Here is a 12,057-nt window from a genome sequence, read left to right as displayed (position 1 = left end):
ATGTTTACATAATACACCACATTTATTTCATTAAAAATACTGCCTAATCTTTATTATATGCAAAATAATGTTTACAATTTATTTTTTTACATTTGCAAAGATACAATATATTAGTTTATAACACTTTATTACAATTGCATAATTTATAAATTTCTTTTCTTGGATGCAATGCTTTCCTATTTGATTAAACAATCAATTATAAACTATACTTATTTTGCTGATAATATAATATTCATACGTATATTTGTTCATGCATGATTATTACAAGGTTTAAAATAAATAAAAATTACTAACTAATTTTATACATGTTAGAATCATAATATGTTTATGATGGATCAGACTTTAAATATTCATTGTACGCGTCCTCATTCATTAGACTTTTTAGATCATCAGATTTACTTAATTCTATTTTGAATAACCATCCTTTTTCGTAACAAGAGGTATTTATTAAACTGGGTGTTTTTTCAACTTCTTCGTTTTTTGCTATTACTTTCCCACTGACAGGACTATATAAATCAGAAGCAGCTTTCACTGATTCTAAAGCTCCGCATTCAACTGTAAAGAAATTCATTTTTATCAAGTAGAAAACATAATAGAGTTCAATTTTTAATTTAGGAGAGACATCTAAAATACAAACGTTCTAACCTTCTTTCTCTATTTCCGCACCAACATCTGGAAGCTGAGCATAAACAACATCACCCAATGCTTCTTGTGCATAATTGGATATTCCAACTATGCCTATGTTACTATCAATTGTTATCCACTCATGTTTTTCCGTATAAAATCTTTCTAAAAATTTGATTTATAACTTTTAAATATAAAAAATATCCATTAATCTTGTTTAATAAGAAGACAGTATATTAAATACATCATATTTACTATAAACTAAAAAAATATTTATTTTATTTTAATCAACTACATTTCATAAACCAATTTTCTTAAACAATTAAGCTTTTAAATATTATAAACAGCAAAAATATATACATGAATAGCAATTTTTTTTTAAATGCATTAAGATATGTCTGCGTGATGCAATATTCTTCTTTAGATTATTAATAATTAATAACCAATAAATATACTGTTACCATTAAGATCTTGTTTCTAAGAATATTAATATAAATATATAATTTTTTTTATTATATGTTTTTAATATACGTTTTAAACTTACCGGCATTTAAGCGACGAGTAGTAACGATGGGACGTGAAACATATAATGACACGTTCGGAGCAGAAAAGTTAAATAAATTTTCTCTCGAAGTACGTAAAAATGTTCTCGCAGTATATTTTGTCATTTGTGTAACTACTTTTGCCATTTTGAGTTATATTTTTCAGTTCTAAAACAATCAGATGTTTTTAACCTATTAAACACGTATCGTGCAGTGTATAGTCCGTTACGTTCTCAACTAATTTTGAAATGTTTCCCCAATGTTGGCAGAGTTTAATATGAACGAAACGCGGGATTTGAACGAATTAATATATTTCTATGTAGCATGTATTCTTAGATTATCGATGATTTTTATCGTGTATAATATATTTCATCATCATAATTCAAACTATTGCCAATCAAATATACATATAAATACTGTACACTTACATGTGTATACTATATACTCAATAAATACGTATAAATATGTATATAAATATTTTAAATTATAATAAATAATCACATTATTATAATATATATGTAATATATGTATTATATATGTAAATAAAAATAAATAATGATTCTAAATATTCGTTGTTACTATGATTTGTATAACCAAGGCTTAATAAATTAATTGTTATAAATAAAAGCTTAATTATTATAAATTATTTGAAAAATATTTTTAATTAATTTCTAATCGCATCATATGAATTCAGTAAAAAATTGGAATAAAATTTACAGAAAGTATATGAAAGTAAGTATATAGTATTAATATGTATTTTCTTGAAAGAGTAATGTTCCGATTTCTTAATTTTAATAACAAAAACAAGGTCAACTCTTTTAAATTGAAAGTAAAAATTTTTTCATACCTTTAAACAAAACGTAATATTATTGAAATTCTGTGCGTGCTCACGCGAGGTTAAAAGGCCACTAGAGACACTCGGCAGATAACTTGTAATTTATGTTATCAAACTTGTGCAATATCAGTGACCTTCGTATTGGATATGAGTAATCCACAAACAAAAACGTTGAACACTAATCTAAAACGTTGATTAAATTATCTCTATTTTGTATCTTTTGTGACAAACTTATATTAATATATAATTTGATGTTAGATGTCTTTTAAAATGTAAATGTATATATCCAATTCTTTAATAAGCATAAACATTCGATACATCTATATTAATTTCGAAATATTTTATATATATATCAGGAACTTATTCTACAAAATTAAAAGAATATTTTCTGTTTATTAGAACCAATAACCTATTCAAGAGGTTGTTGTATAATGAATCACTTTTATTTAAAAAAAACGTGTAATAGAATATTTGTTACAGCTCTATTGATGAAAGATATTTTATAATGTTCGATTTCTTTTTAAATAAATGAGTCGTGAAAATAAACATTAAATCATAAACCTATAGTATAAGAACGACCACCAGGATTATGGATAGGTCCTGGAAAAGGCTCGCTAATACACCATTCATACCACACATTCTTAGAGTTACACTGACGCCAAAAATGAACAACTATTTCGTCCCCAGCTTTTAATTGTACTGGTTCCTATAACAATAAATTGTATTTTATGTTAAGTTCTTTTAAAATACAATGATATAAATTTATCTTACCCTAATTGGGAAAAAGATAGGAAACCAACTGAACATTCCAGGACTGTGTGTACTAGGTTTTATGCTTAGTGTGGTATTGTTGAATAGAATAGTATCAAAATATCCAGAGAAGCCATGTAATACAGAATTTTGACGTACTTTAAATACTCTTGTTTCATATCTTGAATTATCAATAACAGATGCTGAAAATATAATAACACTTGAAAGATATATATCATGTAATAGCACAGTGTATAAATATTGCTGATTTACTAACCATTATTTGGATGTTTAAAAGTAAATAATGGTTGCGGTTTTGCAATGTCATATTTATTTTGTAGATGAACTACATATGAAGTCTCGAAGTGCGCTAAAGAGTGTTTGTCTTTTTCTCTGCATTGTCTTACTTCATTGTACAATTTAGACGACTGCACGGGCGCAATATATGATGTGTACGAAGATGGTATAGATATACCATTAGCTGATGATAAACAGTATTAAATAATTTATAAAAATAAGTACGAAAGTTGAAATATTTCATTAATAATATTTGTAATATAATAAAATGATGTACGTTTTAAAAATCGCTGAATGCCATCCAAACACTCTGGAGAAAGTTCATTATCACCAAATGAACCAAGTAACTCTGACACCATAATATCAGCATTTTCAGGAGAGTTCCACTCTCTCATATCACAAGATACTACTGTTACTTTGTTCTCCCACAAATCTTTTTCTAGTGCTTGTAAACTGTATGCATAATAAATTAAAAAGATATATCTCCACATAATGCACAGAAAAGTTTACAATTATTAAATCTTACGTCAATACTGCATTAGGATTTTTTTCCACAGCATATACTTTAACTGGATGATTTGCTTTTTCTGCTGCATTTAAAGATGCACGAACAAGTGGTCCTCTTCCAGCTCCAACTACCATTATTACTCTAAAAATTAAAATAGGATTTTACATTTTTAAGCAATAATACTACATTTTTATAATTATTGAATTGGCAACTAAGTGATTGCGGATTTTGTCAATAGGTGGTATTGTTTTTTCAATACTTATAATTATTTTTGTATTTTAGTACATTTTCTTATTTTTGTCTTCTGCTTTAGCCACAATCATATTAATTGCTTGATAAATAGCAGTTTGATATTGTGTATATTTAACAGGATCCTTCTCAAACACTTCATATGTTTGAGATTCAAGATTATCCATAAGTGGTTGTAAAGGACATTGCAGATAATCTTCATAACCACGAGCATATCTTTCAACTGGTCCATCTGATGCACAATCCTGTATGAAATTGTTATAATTAAATAGAAATATTTGAACCAAATTATTCTTATTAAAAAATTGAAAATAAATATATATAAAATTTTACCTTCCATAAGTACTCCAAATAGTTATGATAATAAGTAATACTTTGATATCGACTTTGTCCTGTAAGTATAAATTGTACTTCTAGCATGGCAAACTTTTTCACTAATGTCTGATGTGCTTTACTGAGTACGGGATATCCTTTTTTGTTTGTGATAAATAATGTTGTTGGAAAGATCAAACACTTAACTGGTTCTCCTAGCCATCTATCAATCTTATGATTAAATCAACTTTATTACATTTGAATTTTCATGTTACTAATGAAATACATAGAAAATAACAATTTTTGAGATACCTCTTCTTGATCAGGAAGATCATGGCTGACAATTAATGCAACACCTACTTTTCTATTATAATCACAAACTATTCTGAAGGCATTCCACCATTCCCACGGACTTTCTATTAAACCCCCCCAATCTTCTTCTCTGTAAGAAGAAGCTTGTTTGATTGGATTTTCCATCGGAACTTGAACCCAAACCTGTAATGATATTAAGACAACTTTAGTTTACAAGCATATGATAAATTTATTTTGTTAATCAGTGTACCTGTAAATTGCACATGCTTGAAACTTTATCACAAATAATGCGGCTAAGATTTGCATTTTCTTTTATTCCTTTTGTCAATTTAAAAGTAACTCCTACAAGACCTAAATGACTTGCTAAAGCTAATTCTTGCTTTAAAGCTTCTTCGCTGTTTTTCCTTAAGTTAGGACTTTTTGAATCAACTTTAATATGTGATGATAATTTTCCAATAATTAAAGTATTCCAATCTATAAAATGAGTAATAATATTTTAATAATATTTTGTTGCTTGAGTTCTTCAATTACCCTATACCCTATACCCTAATACTGATTACCCTTACCAGAACTGCATAAAACTATGTCTGGCCTGGTAAATGGTCCAGCACGATTTTTTGCATTTCCAGAAATAAATTCTCTTTTAAATAATGGGTGGACAAGTGGAACGCATATAAACTCATATCTGTAAGTAAAGTCAATAACAATAACGATATAGAGGTGAACGATAAAATATATTATAACTTGTTACTTACTTTGATGCATTTGCTGTAAAAAGACAATTACTCAAATCTGGTGCTGTACAAAAGTCAAGACCACAAGAAATTGGTCTTTGATTTGACATTATGTTTTAAACCATTAAACGTTAAAGTTGATTCCTAAAAGTATTATAAATATAAAGAAAGATTTAAGGTACATCATAATTTTACTTTAAAAACACCGGCTATTATCGGTATTATTTAACAAAAAGTTTACTATGTGATATATATAATTTTTTATATAACTGTACTAAAGCACAAATACCTTAATAATATCGATCAGTAACTTGTCAATAATGTATAAATGTTACAAACAATAAGAAAATTACAGTATTACATACACGCCAATTGCACGTGTAACACTGTTGCCTATATGTGCTGTTAGTAAAAAATATCAAAAACATATATTTTCATTGAAGACATAAATATAAACATATATTGGTTTTGAATAAAAATAGTTAATAAGAAAAAGTAAAATATATATAATTCCACGACTAAAATGCATAAAAATTAGTTAATTTGCTTTAATTACATTTGAATTTACAAAAAGGGAAAATATTTATACCTGATAAAATCAGTTGTTACATAGAAATTAACTATTATAGTTCATTTTCATAATATCAAATATGAAATGGGATACATTTTTCAAATCTTAGTATTTAAAAATTTCTTTCTTCTTTATATCACATATTACATAAATGAAAGGAAATAAAACTTTTAATTTTTTGTGTGCATTTATTAGATTACAGTGTCAACCAATCAGAAACAAGCAGTAGCTTTTGACATCGACCATTTTGAATGCCGCTTTTATTGTTCTAGTTCATGGTAGACGCTTGATGACTCCATTTCCTCGAGCTTTCCATTTTGCCTCCTTTTCTTGTGCTGTAGTCGAAGTTGTTACTTTTGTGGTGAGTAGTTGCTTATTTTTCTAATCAAATTCCAACAAAAATTGTTTATTAAAAATGTTGAGTACAATTTAGATTATTTATGCTCGAAATGAACAGAAGTTTGATACGATAATAAAAGTTTTCGAAATTTAGCAGTCACATTGTACGGCGTCGTTTGATGTGTAAAACATCAATTGAAAAAATTTTAAATAATTAACTTTTCTATTATATACTTAGTGTTTATTTTTGCGTTTACCTAAAATATAATACACGTATGTATGATTACGAATTCTTACTGTTTATGTAAAACCGTAGGTAGATAAATTATTGCAAACGATATAACTTCTCATATCGGAAATAGACGTCCTTACAGACTCCATTTATAAATTAAAATGGGTAGTCTCTCTCTGTCTCTTTCTATAGAAACTAGGGATTATGCAGTATGATAATACAATTATTATTAAATATTTATGTTGTCATGTTTGAGAAATAGAACTACTATAATTCTTATCATAAATAAATAAATTACATTTAAAGAATATATATATAATGCATATATTGTAATAATAAAGTAATATTTTCTGTTATTATAAGGTATTTATTATGCATTTGTTTTTAGGTACAATGTCTTTCAATCGAGGAATAAAACGTGATTCCTTTGGGAATCGTAACTTCAACAATCGAGGAGGTGGTGGTGGCGGAGGTGGTGGAGGAAGGGTTGGAAGTATGGGAGGAAGTGGTGGAGGTATGGGTGGCAACATGAGTGGCGGAATGGGAGGTGGTGGAGGAGGTGGTGGAGGCGGAGGTGGCGGTGGCAGTGGTGGAATGAATCCTTGGGAAGGAGGAATGATGCCTGGCAGAGGAATTTTACCAACACCTAATAATAATTTATCTTTAGCATCACCGCAAGCACAACTAGCAATAGCTAGCAATCTGCTTTCAAACTTACTTCGCAGTCAGCAAGAAGTACAACCACAGGTCAGGAGACTTCATTTTTATGTATATTATCTGTCATTTTTGTTATACTATCATATATTACATATGACATTTTGTATTTGCAGCAGGTACCATCACTTCTCAGCCTTGGAAATAACTTTAGCGGACCAGGACCTAACTTTCCAAATCAGCAGAACTTTTCTTCTGGGCGTTTTAATGATCGTCCTGTTAGGCATCCTATGAAGAATCAACGACCACAACCATATAACAAGGTATGAATACATATCTTCTATTTAATATGCAGATTGTTTTGAATGAAAATTGTAAGGGCAATTTCTAGTCTACACTTCTTTTTTTTTTTATACATCAACAACATCAATCCTTAGTTTGAAAGTTTGAAATTCTCCTTTTTATGTTCATTGATCGATTCATTAATGAGGCTTTCAGTTAGTGGATGACATGCTACGTGGCTACCCTGTGCAGTTACTAAGTATAAGCAATTCTTACTGCTGGACTAGTTGTGCCAAACATGATTTTCATAGGAGAAAATTACCATCGCAATGTTATTTCGTTAAGAAACACGATAACGAGACGTGTATTGATTTCAAAATATGTGTATTCTCATTTTTAGTAGTGGAAGTTAACTGTGATTTTGTGTAACAAATTTCAGTATAGACATGCAGATATATTTCTCCTCTAACTTGGTTCATTTATAATCCGCCCAAGTCTTCTATTCGTCATTGTAGTTAAAGAACAGTAGCTGAAGAACAGTATTCAAAAGTATTGATTACAAGCTGCATTGTTCACTGATTTAACTTCTTCTTCTTGTTGATTATGTTTCATTGAGCTTTATTGAGCTATGTTCAAAGGATAAAAGTATGTGTTTTATAAATATCATATCTTATGATCAATAAGATCATTGCCTGTAAAGTTAGATGATGCGACGATTGTATGCATCTTCAACGATTTGCTACTACTTTCCTTTTCCCTTCCACTAAACTGTGGAAATACTGACCTTTGGTGTTCATTGAAACACTGAATACGTCCTGCTTCCGAATCGAGTAGAATATTTTTCTCCCTCAAATATCCCAGTGGTTGCTAAAATCAAATTCGATTCGAGAAGAATCGCAAATATATCAGATACTTCTCATGACGGTTTGGTCATTTGACCTACATGACTAGATGGGCAATCGCGCCCGTGATGGCCCTGCTGGGCGACGTGGTCCATCTGCACAACAATCTCGTGCACCCCAGTCTGGCAATCAGCGTATGAATGGAAACCAAACTCAACATCACAACGATAAATCTTCTAAACCAATTCCTGCCTCTAAACAAAATCAGACTGCCAAAAAGGAACAGCAGGACGTTAAGACCTCTGATAATGAAAAAACAGAAGCACCTGCTGTAACAAGGTAAGCTCCTGGTGATTGTGAATAGTTTCTTCAAACTTCAGTAAGTCTCATTCTGTCACCTATCTCTGTATGTACGGTGTTTGTTACGTACATATGGTATGATTGCTAAAGAATTAGCATTGTGTCCTTTCTCTTGTCTGATTTTTAAAAAAGTATTACATACATACGTATATATGCATTTATATATACATATGTCTACATATCATGTTATATGTTCACTCGTCATTGTTGATTAAACTCAACTCACATTTCAAATTTAAATTAGATTACCTATAATCTCATAACGTTAGTATTTCATAATCATATAAAATGCTCCCCATGCGTTCTTCTTTCAATACACATTATCCAAATATTTGTTCATAATAATAGGTTGATTAAATTTGTATACAGTTGTTAGAAGTGTGAGTTATCTTCTTTTAACTTAATATTATGCCCAATTACTTTCTGGCTATCGATATTGAGAAATTCGTGTATATGTGTTTTTACTAAAACACATATTAAAAAATTATAATATTTATATCAAAACAAAAAAGCACAATATATAGATATGATTAACATTTGTAATTATAATAAGAATTTTGTTTGTTTGTATACTAGTGGAGTGAATGAAGAATCTGATGACAAGAAAGCTGATCGGAAGGATAAAAAGGAATCCGAAGATGTTCAAATGTTAGAGACTGAGGAAACAGAAGAAAAGCCTCAGGATGATGAAGAACAAAAGCCAGACAAATCTGCAACAGAAGAAACACCACCGAAGGAAGCAAATACATCTACGACGGAGAAGGATTCAAAATTGACAGGCAAAAAATCAGAAGCAAGACACGCTGAAAGTCGTTATGCAGAGGTTCCAATGAGTCATATGTTCTGTCACATTTGTAACAAACATATGTGGGATGGATATGTATATACTTAATACTCACTATATATTGTACATTTAATCGAGGTCAACTTTGGTATTATCATCTTTTTATTTTTTTTATAGTCTTTCGAAAATCACTTACGCGGGCGAGCACATCAATTGATGATGGAAAAGTTAGATGAATCATATAAATTAAAGGTTGATCTCATGCGGCACGAATTAAGAGTAGCAGAAGAACAACGCGAACTTAGTCTGACTAATTCAAAACGTCGTGGTAAGAAAGTAAGTATATATACAAATATAAAAGTTTAATAATTTATAAAGTTTTATATTTATTTTATTTTTTATTTAGGTGTCTGTAGATTTGAATGTACGTGAATATTGCACAATGTGTGACTTGAATTTCTATGGAACATTATCCACGCACAGAAAGAGTGAGAAACATCAACAGCTAAAAACATTTTTGCATCCAAGATGTTTCCCATGTTTGAAAGAATTCCCATCGCGTATAGAATATGATGAACATTGTTTAACTCCTGGACACATGAAGAAAGCTGTGCAGTGTGAAGAACAACGAAAAAATAAAAAGAAAGGTACATGAAAAGATATTTAAAACAAACTATTGTCATAATAAAGATTATGTAATGTTGTTTTCCATTTTTATAGAAAAACTTGCAAAAGGAGAATCTGAAGTGCGTACTGCAGAAGATGAAGAAAAAGACGTTGGTTCTGACAATAAAAATGAAAAGGAGGAAGATTCTATAGAAGAACAGGAATATATTACGGATATTGTTGAGAATTTGAGTGAAAAGAAATTCAAAATTCCATCTTATAAATATTGTCGACAAAATCAAGTTTCCATTGGTAAATTGCACTATTTATACATTTTATTTCCCATTATATTTTAATCCACTCACTTATCTACTTACTTATCTACTTAATATTTAAAACTTATCTATATATACATATTGTTTCAGGAAAATCTATGGTGAAAGAAGTTCAAGGATTTTATTGTGAAAAATGTAGAAGATTCATGCTGTTAGCTGAAGATATGAATGCTCATTTACGTAGTATTACTCATTATCGAAATTTCGTACAAGAAGTAAAGGCTTTAACTTCGAATACAGAAACTACAGAACAAAGATCAACAGAAAAACTTGAGGTATATTTTAATACTTAAAAAGGTTTAATGTAATATATCAAAAAATATAATAAGTAATTTTTCTGTGTAGACTAACGAAGACGCTCAAGAAAATGACAAGGAATATGACGGGAGCTGGAAACGTCGTAAAACAGTTCACTCTGAAGACGAGAATAATGTTGAAGTGAAAGAAGTGCAAGAAAACAATGTTGAAAATGCAAATGCCCAAAAGAAAACTGACGGAGATGAAAAGTATGATCCGCTTGAAGCTGATGCAGAATCTGAGGAAGAAGAAACTCGTGAAGCGGAAAAGAGCGGAAAACAGCCTTCGCAAAATACTGTTAATACTCTAGAAAAGAAGACACCAGTTGATAAAATATGGGCCGATATCGATAATGATAATGAGGCGGAAATAGGTAATTTAATTGACAATGAAGATGAAAAAGAACAGGTTGATCATGAAAAATCCATTCAGAAGTTAGATAGAGATCTAAATCCGCAAGTGAAGCTAACACGCGGTCGAGGTTTCCCTCGTGGACGCGGTGCTCCTCGAGCACGAAGGGCTCGACGATAAAGTGATCGATCTCTATTTTAAATTAGAGTAAGCTTGAGTATATTTCATAATTACGTCTCTTAATATATCTACTGTTAGGTTTCATTTATTTACTCGATATATTCAAAACGTCAATGTTTAAATAGTTTGGTTTATTATATCTTTTGACAGAACGAAAGAAATTATTATAATCAAATGTATATGATTATCGTTTTATATGTATAAATAGTATGTATCTTTTTATATGATGAATATATATATATGTTATATATCATATATATTCATAATATATCAATATAAATATCGGTTTGCCCAAGCTTATTTAAAGCTTTCTAATTACGCATTACTTACAGAGAACTGTACTATGTACGATTGTTAAAGAAAATAATGCATTTTCAAAGTAAAAAGGAGAAATAAACAGATAGGCTTTTGCGTAATGATATTGATTATCTTGTAACTACTCTACTTAAGAAATATTATCAATATTCAACTAATTAATTAATACATGTTTATGATTTTTAACGTAAGTAACAATCATAATATAAAACTCTATTATAAAAAATTCATTCATGGGTATATGCTAATAAAAAATCCAAAAATACCTTGCAATAAATTTAAGATGTTGATGAAAATTTTATCCGGTTTATGTCTAACTGTAGTAAATCAAAGTTTAAATTGATAAATAAGAGAAATAATCATACTTTTATTTGCTTTATCATAATATAGTAGGAGTTTTATTATAGGATTGTATCTTTTGTGACATATAAGGCGTTGTAAAAAAGAATTAATATAAAAGATGCATACTGTTCGACAATTGTCCTATAGAATACCGAAATTTCTAATTCCCACATAATACACATACCTTATCTTTGTAGTCCCTATAAAGTAATTTAATTTGTAATAAAATTTGCGTCCATGAAAGGGATGGCTTTAATAGCCATATAATACTTTAATAACAAGTTATATATAACTTTCATAATTTCTTTATAGTAATCATGTTTATTTATGTAAGTATCATGCAAAACCTTTATCTATACTAGAACATAATAAAAACTTAACATTATTCTTAAATCATCTAAATA

The 12,057-nt window shown here is 29.2% G+C and overlaps 3 protein-coding genes across 6 annotated transcripts; 1 reads left to right on the top strand and 2 right to left on the bottom strand.

Moving 5' to 3' along the window:
- Positions 1 to 21: 21 nt before the first annotated feature.
- On the bottom strand, positions 22 to 2,135 carry LOC132916553 (glycine cleavage system H protein, mitochondrial). 2 transcript variants are annotated; one of them, XM_060976659.1, is made up of 4 exons: positions 2,014 to 2,135; positions 1,169 to 1,334; positions 646 to 789; positions 22 to 555 (listed from the first exon to the last, which is right to left on the bottom strand). In XM_060976659.1, the coding sequence occupies exons 2-4, from the start codon at positions 1,311 to 1,313 to the stop codon at positions 326 to 328; spliced, it is 519 nt and encodes a 172-aa protein (XP_060832642.1). In that variant the 5' UTR covers positions 1,314 to 1,334; positions 2,014 to 2,135; the 3' UTR covers positions 22 to 325. The 2 variants fall into 2 exon arrangements, with proteins under 2 accessions (XP_060832642.1, XP_060832641.1); XM_060976658.1 differs by lacking the exon at positions 2,014 to 2,135 and having other exon boundaries at positions 1,169 to 1,592.
- A 351-nt stretch (positions 2,136 to 2,486) lies between these two features.
- LOC132916543 (protein arginine N-methyltransferase 5) lies at positions 2,487 to 5,573 on the bottom strand. Its single transcript, XM_060976641.1, has 12 exons — positions 5,453 to 5,573; positions 5,185 to 5,307; positions 4,996 to 5,114; positions 4,680 to 4,903; positions 4,430 to 4,612; positions 4,139 to 4,348; positions 3,842 to 4,050; positions 3,575 to 3,697; positions 3,326 to 3,501; positions 3,029 to 3,232; positions 2,773 to 2,954; positions 2,487 to 2,707 (listed from the first exon to the last, which is right to left on the bottom strand). The coding sequence occupies exons 2-12, from the start codon at positions 5,271 to 5,273 to the stop codon at positions 2,555 to 2,557; spliced, it is 1,872 nt and encodes a 623-aa protein (XP_060832624.1). The 5' UTR covers positions 5,274 to 5,307; positions 5,453 to 5,573; the 3' UTR covers positions 2,487 to 2,554.
- LOC132916542 (zinc finger protein on ecdysone puffs) lies at positions 5,546 to 12,046 on the top strand. Of its 3 annotated transcripts, XM_060976639.1 has the most exons (11): positions 6,001 to 6,095; positions 6,694 to 7,052; positions 7,136 to 7,282; positions 8,193 to 8,422; positions 9,020 to 9,323; positions 9,405 to 9,563; positions 9,634 to 9,874; positions 9,948 to 10,145; positions 10,259 to 10,443; positions 10,514 to 11,006; positions 11,316 to 12,046. In XM_060976639.1, exons 2-10 carry the CDS (start codon positions 6,699 to 6,701, stop codon positions 10,994 to 10,996), a joined length of 2,301 nt encoding a protein of 766 aa, XP_060832622.1. In that variant the 5' UTR covers positions 6,001 to 6,095; positions 6,694 to 6,698; the 3' UTR covers positions 10,997 to 11,006; positions 11,316 to 12,046. The 3 variants fall into 3 exon arrangements, with proteins under 3 accessions (XP_060832623.1, XP_060832622.1, XP_060832621.1); XM_060976640.1 differs by lacking the exons at positions 6,694 to 7,052; positions 11,316 to 12,046 and adding an exon at positions 5,546 to 5,567 and having other exon boundaries at positions 6,007 to 6,095; positions 10,514 to 11,120; XM_060976638.1 differs by lacking the exon at positions 11,316 to 12,046 and having other exon boundaries at positions 10,514 to 11,120.
- The last annotated feature ends 11 nt before the right edge of the window (positions 12,047 to 12,057 follow it).

Source organism: Bombus pascuorum, chromosome 2 (genome assembly GCF_905332965.1).
Source record: "Bombus pascuorum chromosome 2, iyBomPasc1.1, whole genome shotgun sequence".
NCBI lineage: Eukaryota > Metazoa > Arthropoda > Insecta > Hymenoptera > Apidae > Bombus > Bombus pascuorum.
This window is presented reverse-complemented; position numbering and strand designations above follow the sequence as displayed.

Coding starts and splice junctions, on each gene's coding strand:
- LOC132916542 (XM_060976639.1), top strand. CDS start 6,699: ATGTCTTTCAATCGAGGAATAAAACGTGATTCCTTTGGGAATCGTAAC. Junction 8,423..9,019: donor GAAGCACCTGCTGTAACAAG/GTAAGCTCCTGG, acceptor TTTGTATACTAG/TGGAGTGAATGAAGAATCTG. Junction 9,564..9,633: donor CAAAACGTCGTGGTAAGAAA/GTAAGTATATAT, acceptor TTTTTTATTTAG/GTGTCTGTAGATTTGAATGT.
- LOC132916553 (XM_060976659.1), bottom strand. CDS start 1,313: ATGGCAAAAGTAGTTACACAAATGACAAAATATACTGCGAGAACATTT. Junction 790..1,168: donor TACTCGTCGCTTAAATGCCG/GTAAGTTTAAAA, acceptor TCAAATTTTTAG/AAAGATTTTATACGGAAAAA. Junction 556..645: donor TGCGGAAATAGAGAAAGAAG/GTTAGAACGTTT, acceptor ATTTCTTTACAG/TTGAATGCGGAGCTTTAGAA.
- LOC132916543 (XM_060976641.1), bottom strand. CDS start 5,273: ATGTCAAATCAAAGACCAATTTCTTGTGGTCTTGACTTTTGTACAGCA. Junction 5,115..5,184: donor TTTACAGCAAATGCATCAAA/GTAAGTAACAAG, acceptor CTTTACTTACAG/ATATGAGTTTATATGCGTTC. Junction 2,955..3,028: donor TTTTAAACATCCAAATAATG/GTTAGTAAATCA, acceptor TTATATTTTCAG/CATCTGTTATTGATAATTCA.